Raw genomic sequence first — 18722 nt, forward strand, 5'->3', positions numbered from 1 at the left:
GGGGCCTCATGATTTGTTGGGGGCCTCATGATTGCTGAATTTGTCTTGTTGGGGGCCTCATGATTTGTTGGAGGCCTCATGATTGCTGAATTTGTCTTGTTGGGGGCCTCATGATTTGTTGGGGGCCTCATGATTGCTGAATTTGTCTTGTTGGGGGTCCCATGATTGCTAAATTCGAGACTATGGGAAAAGCTGAATCCTTATCATATGAGACAATAGCATTAAACCTACTTTTTTAGCTTTTTAAAACAGAAAATAAAACTGGGAGGTTCTAAAAAAATGAATACATTTTTCAGGAGTAGGATGGATGAAATTGTTTATCTTCACAGTTTATTTTCAACTTGGATTTTCCATAATGTTCATGTATGAGTTAAAACGTTTGTACAGTATTTAGTTTAAATTGCGGTTGCCACTTTGTGATAGATAAGTGACTTTTGGATTGCAGTTTGGGCACTCGGCCTCCAAAAGGTTCGCCACCACTGTCATAATCTAATGTCCCACCATTGCTAGGTTCATGTAAATTTGTCTCCACCCGTTACCACACCTATATTCTGGTCCATGGCCCACCCATTTTTCGGTGCGGCACGATAAGCACGCCGCACAACGTGATCCTCATATTTTTGGCATGCTAGCTGCAGTGTGCTGAATTCTGCTGCCTACAGTATGTACAGTATACGCTGTTCTCTAGTGCCTGCACTGTGTGCGGATTTACCTCCAGTGTGTACAGTGTAAGGTGTTACTCTGTGCCTTTACTGATTGTAAACCAGCTATATTGTATGCTGATCCCTGCTACTTTCAGTATGTACAGTATTAGCTGTAAAGCCTGGTACACACATACAATTTTGATTAGCCAATTTTAGCTCTGTTCATAAAATTCATTGTCTGTTGGCCCACTTACTGCACGGGGGTGGTAAAATTGGGGGTCAGTGATTGACCAATCAAAATTGTATGTGCGTATACATCTTTGATCTATGCCTATACTGATTGTAAATTATCCAAATAAAGGACAGGGGGCTCCATCCAATATTTTGATGGGCAGGCCCGTTATCTGTAGCTTACACTGCTGCTAAGTTCATGTACATTTGGCCCCACCCATGGCCACGCCCACTCACCGCATAGCCACGCCCATGTTTTGCCGCGTCGCGCTGTGCGCGCCGCATATACCTCCCCGCCTGGTGCCCACAGGTGCCCCCGATCTCCAAGGACCCTAGAAACGCCCCTGGTATTAGTATTTTGTCTTTGTGGATTTTGTTTGTGGTTGAATGTAGGCGTGCTCCTCAGCTCCTTTCTGCACATGTGGAGAATGCACCTTTCAGTGAGAGCACAATCATGAGAGGTGCACATATGTGTAGAAGCCGCTGACCCTCTATGGCACTAACAGTGGGACCTAGAAGAGAGAGCTTCAGCGCGGGACACACAGGCCCATATGCGAATAACTTTTTCTCCTATGTTTTCTCTTAGGAGATTCTTCTGTTAAGAATACATTTTCAGCACTCTGCAGTACAAAGGTTTTTTTTTATTATTCTGAGTATTTTCTTGTTTGCTGGTGGCTTAAAGAGCATTTTATTTACGATGTGAAAATATCACCTAGGAGAAAATGTAGGAGAGAAAAGTGAATTGAATAAAGGCAATTAATCATTTCTCCTGAGTTATCTCCTAAATGATATTTTCAAACATGTCAGTAAAATGCCTTTTAAATCCTCAGCAAGCAAGAAAATACTTAAAATAGTTTTGACAGTACTTTTCCACATACTTTTTGGTACTTTTTTGAAAATTGCTGAATAGTTATTCTAAATTGAAGATGACAAATTCTGCTCGGAGAAAACTTAGGAGAACAAGTTTATTGCATACGGGCCCCAGACTTCTAGGGGCTGGAAGACTAAATATTGTTTTGAGGGGAGATGTGATTATTAATATAATTTAAAGTCCTAGTTCACTCGTCCATATATGCCATTGCCGGAAAAGGTAAATAGGGGTCTGTGCCATTACTTACACAATTTCCATATCTGATGCACCAATTTCAGAAAAATTCCCTTTGGAAAAGCCAGTCATGTGGCCCAGCATCCATTCACATAGTGTGAGTGTTCCCTAGCTAGGCAGCAGCGCTCACTGCTGAACACAGAGCCAGAGAGATGATTAATGATATGCAAATAATCCCAGCTTGCATTCAAATTTCATGCAACTGGACCAAACAAAACCAAGAAGAATTCGATTTGATTGATCCAATTTCGATTTGATTTAATTGATCCAATTTCAAGCTGCATGCAATATGCATGACATTTGAATGAAAGGTGGAATTATTTTAATCTCATTGGCCATCCCTGCAGAGCTGCCCCACACATCTCACAATTTTGCTTACAAATTAACTCTTTGTGGCCAGCACTGCTGCTACAGCAGGTTATTACAGCAGTGGAAGCCCATCTAAAGTAAAATACCATTAAGCTGTATTCAGTATGTTTTGTTAGTCATTAATTTCATAAATGCCTATATTTCTCATTGTAATTGATTTGAGGTCCAGGCTAACCATATAATTATTGTAGCTTGTCTTGTAACTGTGACTAGCTAGCAGCAGTGATAACTGAACTATATATTTTCTACCAGCAGCCCTGGGATTTCCTTTGGGAGGTGCTATTTTAAAGAAGAACTGTAACCAAGGATTGAACTTCATCCCAATCAATAGCTGGTACTCCCTTTACCACAAGAAATCTTTACCTTTTCTCAAATAAATCATCAGAGGGAGGTCTGTATGGCCGATATTGTGGTGAAACCCCTCCCACAATGTGATGTCATCATGACATGGTCCTGACAGTTTCCTTTCTGTGAACCTTGTCGCATTGTGGGAAATATTGTCTGTTTCCAAATGCCAAGCAGGCAGTATCTCCCTTTGTTTGAATGTGTTGTTTACTGAGAGTTCAATGCACAGACATCACCTGCCAGCAGTAAAGATGACGCCACCTTTGATAAATTTCAGAATGTAAATCAGGGAGAGGAAATATTTTACTATGGGCAAACGCTGACTAAATAATTGGTAAATTAGGTAAATTAATATTGTAAAAAAAAAAGCAATTTTATTCATTACATTATTTTCGCTACAGTTCCTCTGTAGCAATGTGTCATGTGATCAGGGCCTTTGCAGACCGAAATAAAAATCAGAGAGACAATTAAAAAAAAAACATACATACAGTCACTGGAGCAAAATAGGAAGAGGCAGAAGACTGTGGAGTAATGTGACTCAGTGAGTTGGGAGAAGTAAGCTGTGATAATAAATTACATACAATTACTAATCAGGACAGAACATTTGAATTAGGATGAGACCATATATTGGCTCTCCTTAAAGGATACCCGAGGTGAAAATAAACTAATGAAATAAACAATTGCATCTATCCTCCTTCTCCTAAAAAGGACTTTTTAAGATATTCCACAGTTTTATTTTAGATTTAAATCTACTTTTTAGGTTTTTACAGTTTTATTGTTTTTGCTCAATGAAGTATGCCGGAGTTAAAATCTGTGAATTATTGACCCTTTTTATCTCTTTCATGCTCTCAGAAGCCATTTTCTGCTAGGAAAGTGTTTATAGTTGTAATTTCTTATCAGTGACTGTAGTCTGACCCAGTCCTGACTCAGACAGGAACTGCCACTTACATAACTGATGTTTCACTCTTTCAGGCACAGAAAGAAAAAAAGGAACACAGCACAGTTATATGTGTGCTTGGCACTGTACATGCCCATGTCTATCTCATCATGTCACATGTCACCTCAGGTATCCTTTAAAAAATTCAAAAAGTAAGCTTTCATTATACAGTATAGGTATACCTGACTATCTCTATAACTGCATATAATCTTTATTTAAAGAGAAGACTGGGACCGGGTAACCTATGGCGCATAGTGCATCTGAGTTTGCCGTGGCTGTAGCAGCAATGCTATAGCCTGTGGCCCGCGAACAGGTAATTATTGCCGGACCTCGAATTACTTCTCCTTCTGAGCTGCCATGACTTGGAGGGGGAATATAATTTAACATCGCCGGGGATTTTAGCGGCAGTAGGGTGAGCCGTCATTCGGCTCACCCTGCTCCCAATTCACCCACGCCAAAATAAAATAGATGCAACTGGGACACCCAGGCCTGGATTTAACTCCCAGGAGCCTATAGGCACAGATGTCCTGGCATCTTAGACTTCACCCTCCATGAATCTACAATCCCTGCTGAACTGCACAGCAAGTGTGCTGGCTGCCCCAGCTGTCACTTCTCCCTTACTTCCCTTGTCTGTCATAGGTAGCTACAAGTATTAGGTAGCCAGAAGTACCCTCAATATTAAGTAGCTAGAGGTGCCCCAAAGTATTGGGTAGCTATAGAAAGCTCAATATTAGCTAGCTAGAGGAACCTCAATATTAGGTAGCTAGAGGTGCCCCTGACTGAAGGGAGATCTTGTCAGTGGAATGCCGAGAGCTGGGTGAGTAACCTCTCATTTACACTCTCATCAGAATAGGGAATGAGAGAGGGAGGACTGGGGGAGGGGATTGAGTTGCCTTTCCATCATCAAGCACCTGTAAGCATGTGCCTACAATGCCTTATTGTAAATCCGGCCCTGGGGACACCCTATCTTAAGGAGATTGTCCCCACAGTGTCCCCTTAATTATCAAGAATTACCTGCAACATGTGTATGCCTCACACTCTGCACATAAAAAAATCATCAATAGCTATGAAATGTGCTTATTTTCACACACGTTATCCAGAAATGTTCTTTACACAGCCATATTAGAATAATGTGAAAAGCGATCTGAAAAGAGCTTAATTTTATTTTTTTATTATATTTCTTTTCTTTTATTATTTTTATTTTATTATTTTTTCTGGTTAGCCAGGATCTATCTTCTATATCAACGCCCAGCGCTGTTTTTCCCTGACACACGGACAGCGTGTCCAGCTCATCCATCAGACGCTGCCACTTCAAACAGGTAAACACCATTCCCCTTCATGCACAAGACAGCCCGCACTAGGGCTGTGTCAGTTTATGATGGAACCGTGTTCATAAAAAAGGTTTTTTATACACCATTCCTCCCCCTGGGCTAAGCACCCGCCCCTCACCCCCGTTAACTCCAGGTTGACCCTGGAAGTTATTCCTTTGACCCTAGCTATTTATATTGGTCCAGTGTGCGTGCAGGGACGTTAACTGACGAAGCCATGGATACGCCAAAATGCGTCTTGACGTCACCCGTACATGGTTACCCCACAGGAGACACCTGGAGTCAGTCTTCCATCTTCCGTCTTCCGCTGGCCACTGCAGCCTCAGGTTGTTCTTCAGATGGGTTGTTCGCTTCTGGGCTATATGCCAAAGTAAATGCCTGCTTACCTCATGTATCCAGTAAGTGCAATTTTATTGCACAGTTTTAACTTTTATTAACCACTTGAGGACCCACCCTTTACCCCCCCTTAAGGACCAGCGTTATTTTTTGTGATCTGTGCTGGGTGGGCTCTGCAGCCCCCAGCACAGATCAGGTTTCATGCAGAGCGATCAGATCGCCCCCCTTTTTTCCCCCCATGGGGATGGTGTGCAGGGTGGGTCTGATCGCTCCGGTGGGCAGGCATGTTGCGGGGGGGGGGCACCTCAAAGCCCCCCTCTGCGGCGACATTCCCTCCCCCTCCCTCTCCTACCTGCTCATCCCCGGTGATCGGGGCTGCACAGGACGCTATCCGTCCTGTGCAGCCAGTGACAGGCTGTCCCCTGTCACATGGCGGCGATCCCCGGCCGCTGATTGGCCGGGGATCGCCGATCTGCCTTACGGCGCTGCTGCGCAGCAGCGCCGTACAATGTAAACAAAGCGGATTATTTCCGCTTGTGTTTACATTTAGCCTGCGAGCCGCCATCGGCGGCCCGCAGGCTATTCACGGAGCCCCCCGCCGTGAATTGACAGGAAGCAGCCGCTCGCACGAGCGGCTGCTTCCTGATTAATCAGCCTGCAGCTGGCGACGCAGTACTGCGTCGCTGGTCCTCCAGCTGCCACTTTGCCGACGCACGGTATAAGCGTGCGGTCGGCAAGTGGTTAAAAGGTATCACACTATGGAGTGCTCTTCCCGTTTTGTTGTTTTATGTCCATACATTTGTATGAGTTGTGTGCTCATATGTGGATACATAAAACAATGCAAGACGCATAGTGTGAACAAACTCTTAAGGGGTCCATACACTGGTCGATTTCAGCCATTGATCGATCAATTGATTCTATAGAGTCAATCGATCAGAAATCAATTCTTTCAAATCAGCAAATCGATTGATTTTGATCAGTTTTGATCGATTTGATCTATCTGGCAAGATTGAAAATCTAGGTCAATCTGCTGCTGGCAGCAGGTCGATGACCCATAGAGTTGCATTGGATCTAATGGTGCAATAATGAATTTAGATCGACTTTTAAAAGATTTCCAATAGATTTCATTCTGAAATCTATTGGAAATCTGTTTCTAGTGTGTGGCACACATCAGATAGATTCCTGTCAGATTCGACTTGACAGGCATCTGACAGAAATCTATCTGATGGTCGAATCTCCTGCAAATCTATAATCAGCTTTAAAGTGGCCACACACAGTACAGTAAAAAGATTCAATTGCCTCATCTTTAAAAAACAAAAAACAAAAAAAACAGTTGTACATAAAAATCAAAATGTTTATTTTATTTTTTTAGTGATCAAATTTCCCTTTTTTCGTGGTGGAGAATTCAGATCAATTTTTCTAGAAAATTGAATGATGTAATATGTCTATATAGATTGTCAATTTCTTGATTTATAGAACCAAATAATTGTTTTAGAGTTTTTATATTGTTTTCATAATTGAGAAAAAAGTCACGTAGAATACGTTGGTCCAATGTTTCAAAAGTTAAAATCAATCAAATCAAATTGTTATTCTCAAATTTAAAACAAATTATAAAATATTGTCTGTAACCTCCTTAAAAAATAAAATAAATAAAACTGGGCATTTACTTTTTCACACACCACTCTAAGATATTTTTGCTAGACGGCCTGACTCAGCTATCTGGCGTTAACTATAGAAACATACTTGTAAGAATATTTAAAATAGAGCTGTCTATTTTTTAAATGCATAAATTACAAATTATATAAAATGCAGGTCCCAATCCAATGTCATTTCATTGACCTCTTCTTTAAATGTGACCAAACATAGATTGATTTTTAATTTGTTGTTTTTTTGGGAGGGAAAGTATTATAAGAATGCACAATTTTATAGTTTAAACAAATTACATTTTCTGTCACATCTGGTCAGGAATTTATTGGACATTTTTATATTGATTTAAAAAAAATGTTTAAACTATTTTTCCATACAGTCAATCATTTTTCTCAAATCAACCTAAAAACAAATACAAATTGGATGTATCGAGTGTAGCCACTTGTTAATAAAGCTTTACTTTCACAGTCTTTTTTATGTGGAGGAACCCTTCCGAAATGTTTCAGATCTCAGAAAATGCCTACATGTAAATGATGTCTACAGTCCATGAAAGGGCCAGTGCACACCAAAATCGCTTAGCGATTTGCGATAGCAATTTTGTGAAGCGATTTCAGAGCTGTGGGAACACCCTCAGGCCTTGTTCACATTGCATCCGGTTCGCGTATCCGTCCACGTTTGGCGGTTTTTGATTTGATTTTTATTTCCGATTCTCGGCAATTACCTGCGCACTGGTTTTCTTTGTGAACCGCTTTTCCAAGCGGTTTTGCAGAGCGATTGTGTTTTTTCACTTCCTGTCACTTCCGATTTCCGAGTTCCGATCGGAAATTTGGAAATTTTAATTCCACGAAATCTGAATGAGCATCCCTAGTTACTCTCCACATTGGGAATGGATTTATCACATTCTTCTTTTCTATGTGTATTGAAGTTATTGCACAATTGTCATTGCATCCCATGAGAGGGATTTTGAAGATCTGGAATGGTCAATGTTATTTAGTGGCAAGGGGTTTCCCGGGGACAGATTTTTTTTGAGCTTACTGCCGTTTTGATGTTAGGGGGAATGTTGCTTATTGCGCACAGCTATTTCTGGGTCAGGGTTTGCGTCTAGGGTAGGGGTGTAACTACAACCTGACAGCCCCTCCTGCAATGATCTGCTGGTTGGGCCCCCAGCCCCCATACTCAAGCCCCCCTCCCTTGGGAGTCATCGAATGTAGAGTTAAATGCAGAGCGGAGGCAGCGGAGCAATATACATTACCTACTTTCGGCGGCAGGACAGGTCTTCTCCAGTCCCCTCTTCTGTGTACTGTAGCTGTGCACTGTTCAGCCAATCACCATGTAGCTCCCATCACGTGCTAGGCATTGTGAGCCGCATGGTGATTGGCTGCCACAGAGGTGTGAGGAGGACCGGAAGCAGGTAATGTAGAACACTCTGCTACTGCTGCTCTGCATTTAACTCTGCTAACAGAGGCCCCCTTAGTTCCCACCCCCCTCCATGATGACAAGGGTTACAGGAGCTTTTGTCTACTTATGCTGGGCATACATGGGTCAATCCGGCGGCTAATCGGACGCCGGATCGACCCCCGCCGCGTCCCCGCGGATCGATTGCCGCTCGTCCCCGCCGGCGTTTCCTAATCAGCTGCTTGATTCCCTGCCATTGTCCGCCGGCGGGGATTGAGCGGGCGGCTGTCGAGCGGCATGATCGGGCCAGCTGAATATTATCAGCTGGCCGGATCAGCTGTTCGATACACAGTACAGAAACGTGCCGTGTATACCCAGCATTAGTCTGGGGACCATTGTAGACCGTTGTAGGCAGTTTGTAATTTTTGTTATCTCTACAGTCCCTTTTTTGAGTTGTTGCACAATTGCTTTGCATGTGTCTAACAAAGGATTTACCAACCTTATAGGCATCATATCAGATCATCAATTGGGCTTCTGAGAGGTTTGTAAACTAGGAGCTATGTGACTACAGCTGCATGTAGCTTCCACTGCAAGATAAACCTATTTTTTTCTTTTTATTAAAACCAGGACAACCTGAGTTTGTTAAATGAAACAACAACAAAAAAATGGTACCTGCATGAGATTGTAATTTACTGACCATTCAGCAACCCCTACTATGTTTCAATATGAACAAGATGATGGCTGCAGTCTTTTACTACTTAAAGCGGACCTAACCCAGGACTTCCTCTCTGCTCCCAAAAAATAAGCAGCAGCATAATTATCTTTACAGAAAAACATTTCTTTGTTACAGCCCACTAAACTCCTACTGAGATTCAGCAGAGTAGTTACTTCCTGGTTTCATGGGAGCACAGAAATGGTTAACCACCTGTGTTTAACATATAGCCTGTCTGAATCTCACAAACCTCGGCTCAGAGATGGCAGCTCAAATTATAGTAGCTCATTACTTCTAGCTAAAGGAGCATTAGGCTGTTATCTCTAAATACACACAGGGTGAGTTTATCTGTGTTTTCCTTCACTCCTGTGAAAGAGTTTAGGCCCTCTTTAATTTCCTTAGCGGGAACCCCGAGTCAGGTTTGTGATGGAAATCCACAGCTCAGAGCGGTAATCTTGTGCCTGAGTGAGTTATAAATGTTTTATTTTTCCTGTTTTTAGGGTCTAAGGCCTTGTTCACATTATAAATTGCCAATGCTATCGCAAGCACTGAGCGATTTATTGAGCGTTTTTTAAAGCGTTTCCCCTGTGCTTTGCACTTAGAAAAGCCTTTTCTAAGCGCTTTTGCCGAGCGATTACGATTTTCACGTCCTGACGGAAATGAATAAATACAATGTATTTGTTCATAAAAGCGCTCAGGAAATCACAATACAAAGAGCTTTTTCAAGTGCTTTGCGATTTCCCTATAACTTCAATTGAGCCAAAGCGCTCAGAAAATGGTACATGCAGCGTGTTTGCAATTTTAATAAAATCGAAACACACATGTGAACAGTCTCATAGTAAATCATTGCACAATCGCTTTTACCGCGATTTCTAAAATCGCCAGCGCTTAAAAAATACGCAAACGCTCATAGTATGAACAAGCCCTTCAAACTTGGGAAACAACTGCACCGCTTTTAGACCCTAAATCCATAAATAATCATACCTCTAGGGAGGTTAACAATAAAATGTATTTTATAATAAAATTTGGATCTCTTATGATATCATCACCAAAGATGCTTTAATATATTAGGCCCATAGTGTCCAATGCGCAAAATACTAGATGTATAGAGATCAGCAGTAGTTCTTCACACCTGGGTTGTGCTTTGCAGTGAAATGTGACCTCACACTGCAGTCTGCAATTCTGGTTGCTGACCTACTTAGTGCAATATATGGGGAGCATTACAGTGATCATCACTGTGAGTGGCTGTCCATAGCAGTACAGTGGATGCTACAGTGTGAATTCAGCAAATTTACCGGCATTTTGTGCATCAGGCTCAGAAATGCACTTAGCAATGCTTGTCAAAATGCACAGTGCACAAGGGACAGTCAGTGCCTGATGTCATTGCATATTCCACACTGAGATGCTTCAGAAGTCCACACTGCTTTTGAAATCAGTTCAGCAACCCTTAAAGCGGACCTGATTTATTGCACAGCACATAATGAAAAGTCTTTTTTCTACAAATAGTTGTCAAAGAAATGTACTGTGTTCTGTGTTTGTTTAGCCAGATCAAACTGTCTTATCAGCAGCTGTGAATAGACTGCAGGAGAGGTCTGCTGAGGCAGGTCTCATAACAGTAAACACTGAGGCTTTAACCTTTCAGTGTCCTCTGCAAAAGTGACACCAAGTTAATCTTCAGGGTTTTTTGTTAGGATTTCTTGAAACTGTAAGGAAGACATTTTTTTCATGAATGTGATCATGCTGTGACTTATCTTTTAGAACAGGGGTCAGGAACCTTTTTGGCTGAGAGAGCCGTAAATGCCACATTTTTTAAATGTATTTTCCTGAGAGCCATACAATATGTTTCAAACTGGCACAGTGCGCATGGGCAGCACAGGGCTCACGTCCCTGTTGCTATGGAGCTGTGTATACAGTTGATCCGCCGGGCAGCGGAAGTGTCAGACACATCATCAGCTTCTCTTGGGTTTCAGCAACATCAGCAATTTGATTTACTTTGTAAAAACAAGGAACACCAAGAGCCCCAATAGTGTAATATGTACTGGTAAATGGTTACTAGATGGAGTAAATATTAATACTCACAAACCAGGGTTACCATTAGGCAACCACTGTAAAGGCAGGTGGGGAGATTTTCCTGACCCCACTCAGGAATAAGAAGTCGCTCTCTGTAGATGAGAAAAAGGGGTTCAACCCTCCACCCAGGGTGGACTCAATATTATGCAGGAGAACAGAGGCGCCAAAAGGATAAAAGGAAGCTAAATGAGCTTAAAAACCAAATTCTTGGTAAATAGAGGAGGTTGTGGTGGACTTACCTCCTCCAAGTAGACACACAACGACTGTAGTAAACACAGTCAATATATTTTATTTATGAACTCCAAATATGCAACGCGTTTCGCAGGTTTGATCCCGCTTCATCAGGCAATAACAACGGAGCAATAGCATATGTGGTCAGTAGAAGAGCCAGGCACCTCTGTCACTGCGTTGCTTGAGCAGTGTAGCTTAGTAAATCAACCCCTACTGATTTGTATGTGAGCCTGATGTAGCCATCAAAAGAGCCACATCTGGCTCCCGAGCCATAGGTTCCCTACCCCTGTTTTAGAACAAAGAGAATGTTCTGAGTTTAGTTCCACTTTAAGCATTGTCTTATCCAAGACAACTGTTCAGTATTACCTCAGGCATAAATCTACCATAAATACACGTATCCCCTGATGATGTTGGCATGGTTGCCAGTATTTCATTGTCCTGAATAAAAAATGCTATTGTTATTCTGTTGTTGTCCAAGCAGCAGGACATCCCCCATACATCCTCTCACAACCTTCTCAATATAAACGAAGGCGTAACTTGAATTCATGGGGCCCTCCAACAAAACTTTGATAGGGCCCCCAAATGTTCACTTCCTTTGCCTCTACTTTGTGCCCCTTGGGGTCCATCTCACAAGGGTCATAAAACAAGTGTGGCCATCAGGATCTTCACACCCATAACAAGTGTAGCCACAAAAACATCTAATCAGAAGTATAGTTCCCTGTATCGGAGGAAGGGAAGGTTAGTTGTTGGGGCCCCCAACAGCTCAGGGCCCCCCTGGTGGTGCCTAACCCTAACCACCCCCCTGGTGGTGCCTAACCCTAACCACCCCCTGGTGGTGCCTAACCCTAACCACCCCCCCTGGTGGTGCCTAACCCTAAGACCTCCCTGGTGGTGCCTAACCCTAAATCTCCCCTGGTGGTGCCTAACCCTAAATCTCCCCTGGTGATGCCTAACCCTAACCACCCCCCTGGAGGTGCCTAACCCTAAGCACCCCCCTGGTGGTGCCTAACCCTAAGATCTCCCTGGTGGTGCCTAACCCTAAATCTCCCCTGGTGGTGCCTAACCCTAACCACCCCCCTGGTGGTGCCTAACCCTAACCACCCCCCTGGTGGTGGCTAACCCTAAGCACCCCCCTGGTGGTGCCTAACCCTAAGACCTCCCTGGTGGTGCATAACCCTAAATCTCCCCTGGAGGTGCCTAACCCTAAATCTCCCCTGGTGGTGCCTTACCCTAACCTTGACAGTGTTACATTAAATCTATTCACTGTTTTGCAGTTAAATAACTTCTGCAGTTTGGCTTATGTAGGGCGCTATTGATAAATAACGTTACTGTGCACAATAACGTCTGCTGTTTGGCATATGAACGGCACTATTGATAAATAACGTTACTGTGTGCCGTTTTTCTTCTTTTTTCCCTGTGCGCCATTATTATGCAGTACTAACGATAAATAGCGATAAGCGTATCTTTTTAATGCGGTGCCATTTGTATGCATAGGCGCTGTGCGCCATTATTCACTGATCCGGTGTACATAACTTTACTTTATACTATGGAGAACCCAAAATGGGTAGTGGTACTGTCTCATGGGGGATAGGACAAAGTCTAGAACTATAGCATTAATAAGATGTCACTGATGACGACTTCAAGACCTTTCATGTGCCAGCGGACAACTCTACCCACCAGACTTTATCTGTAACTGTAATATTCCTTTTTAAGCGAACCGGCCCTTTAAGACATAACTGTAATATTCCTTTTTAAGCGAACCGGCCCTTTAAGACAATTAAAAAGACAATTAACCTCACTTGCTGGTGTGAGTGAGTACACCGACTGAAGTCTCCTGCTAGTAAAAGCACAGTGAAATCATTCCGACATAGCCCACACATAGGCGTCTGTTCTGCAAAAAAGGGTAAAAACTTCCTTTAAGCCAGGAGTGGAGCGAAAGCGCTCAGCTTTGTAGCGATGAATAACCAGGCGCTGGCACCCACAGCCTGTCTGTGCCAGCACTTGCTGTATCTGAATTCACCAGCTAACAAATCCCCATTGTGGGAAACGACACAAGGATTGTCATTTGGAAAGTAGGTTGCTTCTCCTTTGAAAAACCAGTAGCAACTCTTGAAAGAGGGAGCCTTCTTCCCGCTCGTCTTTGATCACAGCGCCGTCTTATTAAACCTCCTGTTTTGTCTTAGCCGTCAAGCCTGACAACAGCCACCTACAAGCCCTCGCATTACATAATTTCTCCCAATAAATGAATGAAGAAAGCAGAGCGCGTCTTTGTGTTTTAATGCGACTACTTTGTACTCCTTTCTGTAATCCAAAGGCCACTGTGTTGAGTCTCGGCACCTCCACGCGGCTCCGATTTAATTATTCGGCCTTAGAGCGAAAAAAGAGCCTTCAAAGGAGGCTCTGCGCGCAGGCCTCGATAGAGTAAAAGGAGAAACATTTTAAGCTGATGAGCTGACACTTGTAGGCGCAAATATATTAAATAAATCATGATTCGTTTTGGGGCAAAGTCAGGCTTACATCAATTTTCGGAAAAAGCCAGATTCTAATGAGTGACAGGCCAGTGTTTCCGCTGTCACTTCCTCGAGTAATGGCCCCAAGCTGACACAGCTCTGTGGGAGCCTAATACTTCTGAACAAAAGTTGTTTTGGAGTGAGACAGACAAGGTAGAAATCCCAAGGTGACTGCAAGGAATGGCTAATGATAGGGAAGACATATTTACCGGCAGCAGAGATGTAAGTGGTGACAGCTGACAGGGTTTGATTATAATAAATACACTTGATGAAGAGAAGCTTGACAGGTGGGGAGAGAGATGAAGACAGAGGACTGTAAGAACTTGCTCTGCTAGGAAGCCATGCCAGCATTATTATAATTATCAATAATAATAATAAAAAGATTACCGCTAATAACGGTAGACTTACCTAATTTTTTTTTTTTTAATTCTAATACTCCCGTTTTTAAGCTGAACTCGGTAAAAAGTTTTTAGATGTACAGTAGGTGTGTGCTTGTTCAGTTTCATAAATTCAGCTGTTTGTCCAATGTACACAGAAAGGTTTGGACAGTGGTCTGTGCCCAGCTGTGGTGCTGCTGATCATCTGCCAGTACTGTATTATTTTTTGGACCCAGAACTAGTAGGATCAGGTGTTCTAACTTCACTTGCATCATCTGTGGACCCAGAACAAGTGTGATCAGGTGTTCTAACCTCACTTGCATCATCTGTGGACCCAGAACAAGTGTAATCAGGTCTTCTGACTTCACTTGCATCATCTGCGGACCCAGAACAAGTGTGATCATGTCTTCTAACTTCACTTGCATCATCTGTGGACCCAGAACAAGTGTGATAAGGTTGTCTAACTTCACTTGCATCATCTGTGGACCCAGAACAAGTGTGATCAGGTGTTCTAACCTCACTTGCATCATCAGCGGACCCAGAACAAGTGTGATCAGGTGTTGTAACTTCACTTGCATCATCTGTGGACCCAGAACAAGTGTGATCAGGTGTTGTAACTTCACTTGCATCATCTGCGGACCCAGAACAAGTGTGATCAGAGGTGTTCTAACTTCACTTGCATCATCTGTGGACCCAGAACAAGTGTGATCATGTCTTCTAACTTCACTTGCATCATCTGTGGACCCAGAACAAGTGTGATCAGGTCTTCTAACTTCACTTGCATCATCTGCGGACCCAGAACAAGTGTGGTCAGGTCTTCTAACTTCACTTGCATCATCTGTGGACCCAGAACAAGTGTGATCATGTCTTCTAACTTCACTTGCATCATCTGTGGACCTAGAACAAGTGTGATCAGGTGTTCTAACTTCACTTGCATCATCTGCGGACCCAGAACAAGTGTGATCAGGTTTTCTAACTTCACTTGCATCATCTGCGGACCCAGAACAAGTGTGAACATGTCTTCTAACTTTACTTGCATCATTTGTGGACCTAGAACAAGTGGGATCAGGTCTTCTAACTTCACTTGCATCATCTGTGGACCCAGAACAAGTGTGATCAGGTTGTCTAGCTTCACTTGCATCATCTGCGGACCCAGAACAAGTGTGATCAGGTGTTGTAACTTCACTTGCATCATCTGCGGACCCAGAACAAGTGTGAACAGGTGTTCTAACTTCACTTGCATCATCTGTGGACCCAGAACAAGTGTGATCAGGTGTTGTAACTTCACTTGCATCATCTGTGGACCCAGAACAAGTGTGATCAGGTGTTCTAACTTCACTTGCATTATCTGCGGACCCAGAACAAGTGTGATCAGGTGTTGTAACTTCACTTGCATCATCTGCGGACCCAGAACAAGTGTGATCAGGTCTTCTAACTTCACTTGCATCATCTGCGGACCCAGAACAAGTGTGATCATGTCTTCTAACTTCACTTGCATCATCTGTGGACCCAGAACAAGTGTGATCAGGTCTTCTAATTTCACTTGCATAATCTGCGGACCCTGAACAAGTGTGATCAGGTCTTCTAACTTCACTTGCATCATCTGCGGACCCAGAACAAGTGTGATCATGTCTTCTAACTTCACTTGCATCATCTGTGGACCTAGAACAAGTGGGATCAGGTCTTCTAACTTCACTTGCATCATCTGCGGACCCAAAACAAGTGTGATCAGGTCTTCTAACTTCACTTGCATCATCTGCTGACCCAGAACAAGTGGGATCAGGTCTTCTAACTTCACTTGCATCATCTGTGGACCCAGATCAAGTGTGATCAGGTGTTCTAACTTCACTTGCATCATCTGTGGACCCAGAACAAGTGTGATCATGTCTTCTAACCTCACTTGCATCATCTGTGGACCCAGAACAAGTGTAATCATGTCTTCTGACTTCACTTGCATCATCTGCGGACCCAGAACAAATGTGATCAGGTGTTCTAACTTCACTTGCATCATCTGTGGACCCAGAACACGTGTAATCAAGTCTTCTAACTTCACTTGCATCATCTGCGGACCCAGAACAAGTGTTGTCATGTCTTCTAACTTCACTTGCATCATCTGCGGACCCAGAACAAGTGTGATCAGGTTGTCTAATTTCACTTGCATCATCTGCGGACCCAGAACAAGTGTGATCAGGTGTTCTAACTTCACTTGCATCATCTGCGGACCCAGAACAAGTGTGATCAGGTGTTGTAACTTCACTTGCATCATCTGCGGACCCAGAACAAGTGTAATCAGGTGTTCTAACTTCACTTGCATCATGTGTGGACCCAGAACAAGTGTGATCAGGTGTTCTAACTTCACTTGCATCATCTGCGGACCCAGAACTAGTGTGATCAGGTGTTCTAACTTCACTTGCATCATCTGCGGACCCAGAACAAGTGTGATCAGGTGTTCTAACTTCACTTGCATCATCTGTGGACCCAGAACAAGTGGGATCAGGTCTTCTAACTTCACTTGCATCATCTGTGGACCCAGAACAAGTGTGATCATGTCTTCTAACTTCACTTGCATCATCTGCAGACCCAGAACAAGTGTAATCAGGTGTTCTAACTTCACTTGCATCATGTGTGGACCCAGAACAAGTGTGATCAGGTGTTCTAACTTCACTTGCATCATCTGCGGACCCAGAACTAGTGTGATCAGGTGTTCTAACTTCACTTGCATCATCTGCGGACCCAGAACAAGTGTGATCAGGTGTTCTAACTTCACTTGCATCATCTGCGGACCTAGAACAAGTGTAATCATGTCTTCTAACTTCACTTGCATCATCTGTGGACCCAGAACAAGTGGGATCAGGTCTTCTAACTTCACTTGCATCATCTGTGGACCCAGAACAAGTGTGATCATGTCTTCTAACTTCACTTGCATCATCTGTGGACCCAGAACAAGTGGGATCAGGTGTTTTAACTTCACTTGCATCATCTGCGGACCTAATACAGATGTTATACCTGATTATGTTATGATCTGCAGAATCACTTATAATACAAGTATAGCAAGACACAGGACACACAGGTGTAAGATAGTGTTTGGTGCAATAGTAAATATTGATAGAGATACTCTCTTCTGCAAAACAATCATACTTTTCCTCCCTCATATCCTCCCACTTGCACAATCCAAAGCGCCTGTTCAGTACTTTCAACTCCCTTCTCCGTCCACCACCTCCTCCTCCTTCTTCATGCTTATCAGCTGAAGAATTTGCAACATACTTTACAGATAAAATTGCAAAAATCCGTAGTGTGTTTTCCACGCAGACATCAAACTCCATCTCCACTCCTCTTGTTGACTGCTCTCTTTCCAGTTTCTCACCACTCCCCGAACATTCGCTCTCTTCCCTTATCTCCAAATCCCATCTAACCACTTGTTCTTTGGATCCTATCCCATCACATCTCATTCCACAGCTATCCACATCCCTCATCCCTGCCCTAACATCGCTGTTTAACCTATTCCTCTCCACTGGAATTTTTCCATCCTCACTCAAGAGGGCTTTTGTAACACCACTACTTAAAAAAACATGTCTAGACCCCACCGAACTTGCTAACTACTGCCCAGTGTCACTTCTCCCATTTGCATGTAAATTATTTGAACGCCACATTCATGCTGAACTAAGTCAGTATTTATCTGCAAATTCCTTGCTTGATCAGTTCCAGTCTGGCCAAACCACTCCACAGAAACAGCCCTCACCAAAGTAGCTAATGATCTCCTCACAGCTAAATCCAAAGGCTATTATTCCATACTCATCCTTCTAGATCTGTCATCAGCATTCGACACTGTCGACCACACTCTACTCCTACAGATCCTTTCATCTATAGGAGTAAAGGACCTCACTCTCTCCTGGATATCTTCCTACCTCTCTGGAAGGTCTTTCACTGTCTCTTATTCAGATCAGGCCTCCTCTTAACATCCTCTGTCTGTAGGGGTACCTCAAGGCTCTGTCCTCGGTCCCCTCCTCTTCTCCCTCTACATGCACGGTCTTGGTAACTTAATCAGCTCATTTGGTTTCCAATACCACCTATATGCAGATGATACACAACTGTACCTCTCGGCCCCAGACCTTAACTCCCTCCTCACACGGGTTCCCGACTGCCTGTCCGCTATTTCCTCTTTCATGTCCTCTCGCTTCTTAAAACTTAATATGAATAAAACTGAACTAATAGTCTTTCCACCATCCCTGTCCACCCCTTTGAATGATATTACAATAAATGTTAACCACACGTCTATAACATCAGTTCCCAAAGCACGGTGCTTGGGAGTAATATTTGATTCTTCTCTCTCATTTACTCCTCACATTAACTCCCTAACCAGCTCCTGCCATTTCCAACTGAAAAACATAGCACGTATCTGACCTTTTCTCTCCCATGACACAACCAAAATGTTAGTACATGCTCTTATTATATCTCGATTGGACTATTGCAATATATTGCTTGGTG

At 43.2% G+C, this 18722-nt stretch overlaps 1 protein-coding gene across 4 annotated transcripts in view; it reads left to right on the forward strand.

Moving 5' to 3' along the window:
• The window catches only part of TCF7L2 (transcription factor 7 like 2), a 774578-nt gene that overhangs the window by 478960 nt on the left and 276896 nt on the right, over positions 1-18722 (forward strand). The window contains exon 16 of one of the 4 annotated variants that reach the window (XM_068255161.1): positions 4854-4950. The exons of the other annotated variants lie outside the window; for them this stretch is intronic. Within the exon in view, the coding sequence (XP_068111262.1) occupies positions 4854-4950 (97 nt within the window). The remainder of the gene's footprint in view (positions 1-4853; positions 4951-18722) is intronic. 4 annotated transcript variants of the gene reach the window in all.

The sequence above is a fragment of the Hyperolius riggenbachi genome, chromosome 10 (genome assembly GCF_040937935.1).
Source record: "Hyperolius riggenbachi isolate aHypRig1 chromosome 10, aHypRig1.pri, whole genome shotgun sequence".
In the NCBI taxonomy this organism is placed as follows: domain Eukaryota; kingdom Metazoa; phylum Chordata; class Amphibia; order Anura; family Hyperoliidae; genus Hyperolius; species Hyperolius riggenbachi.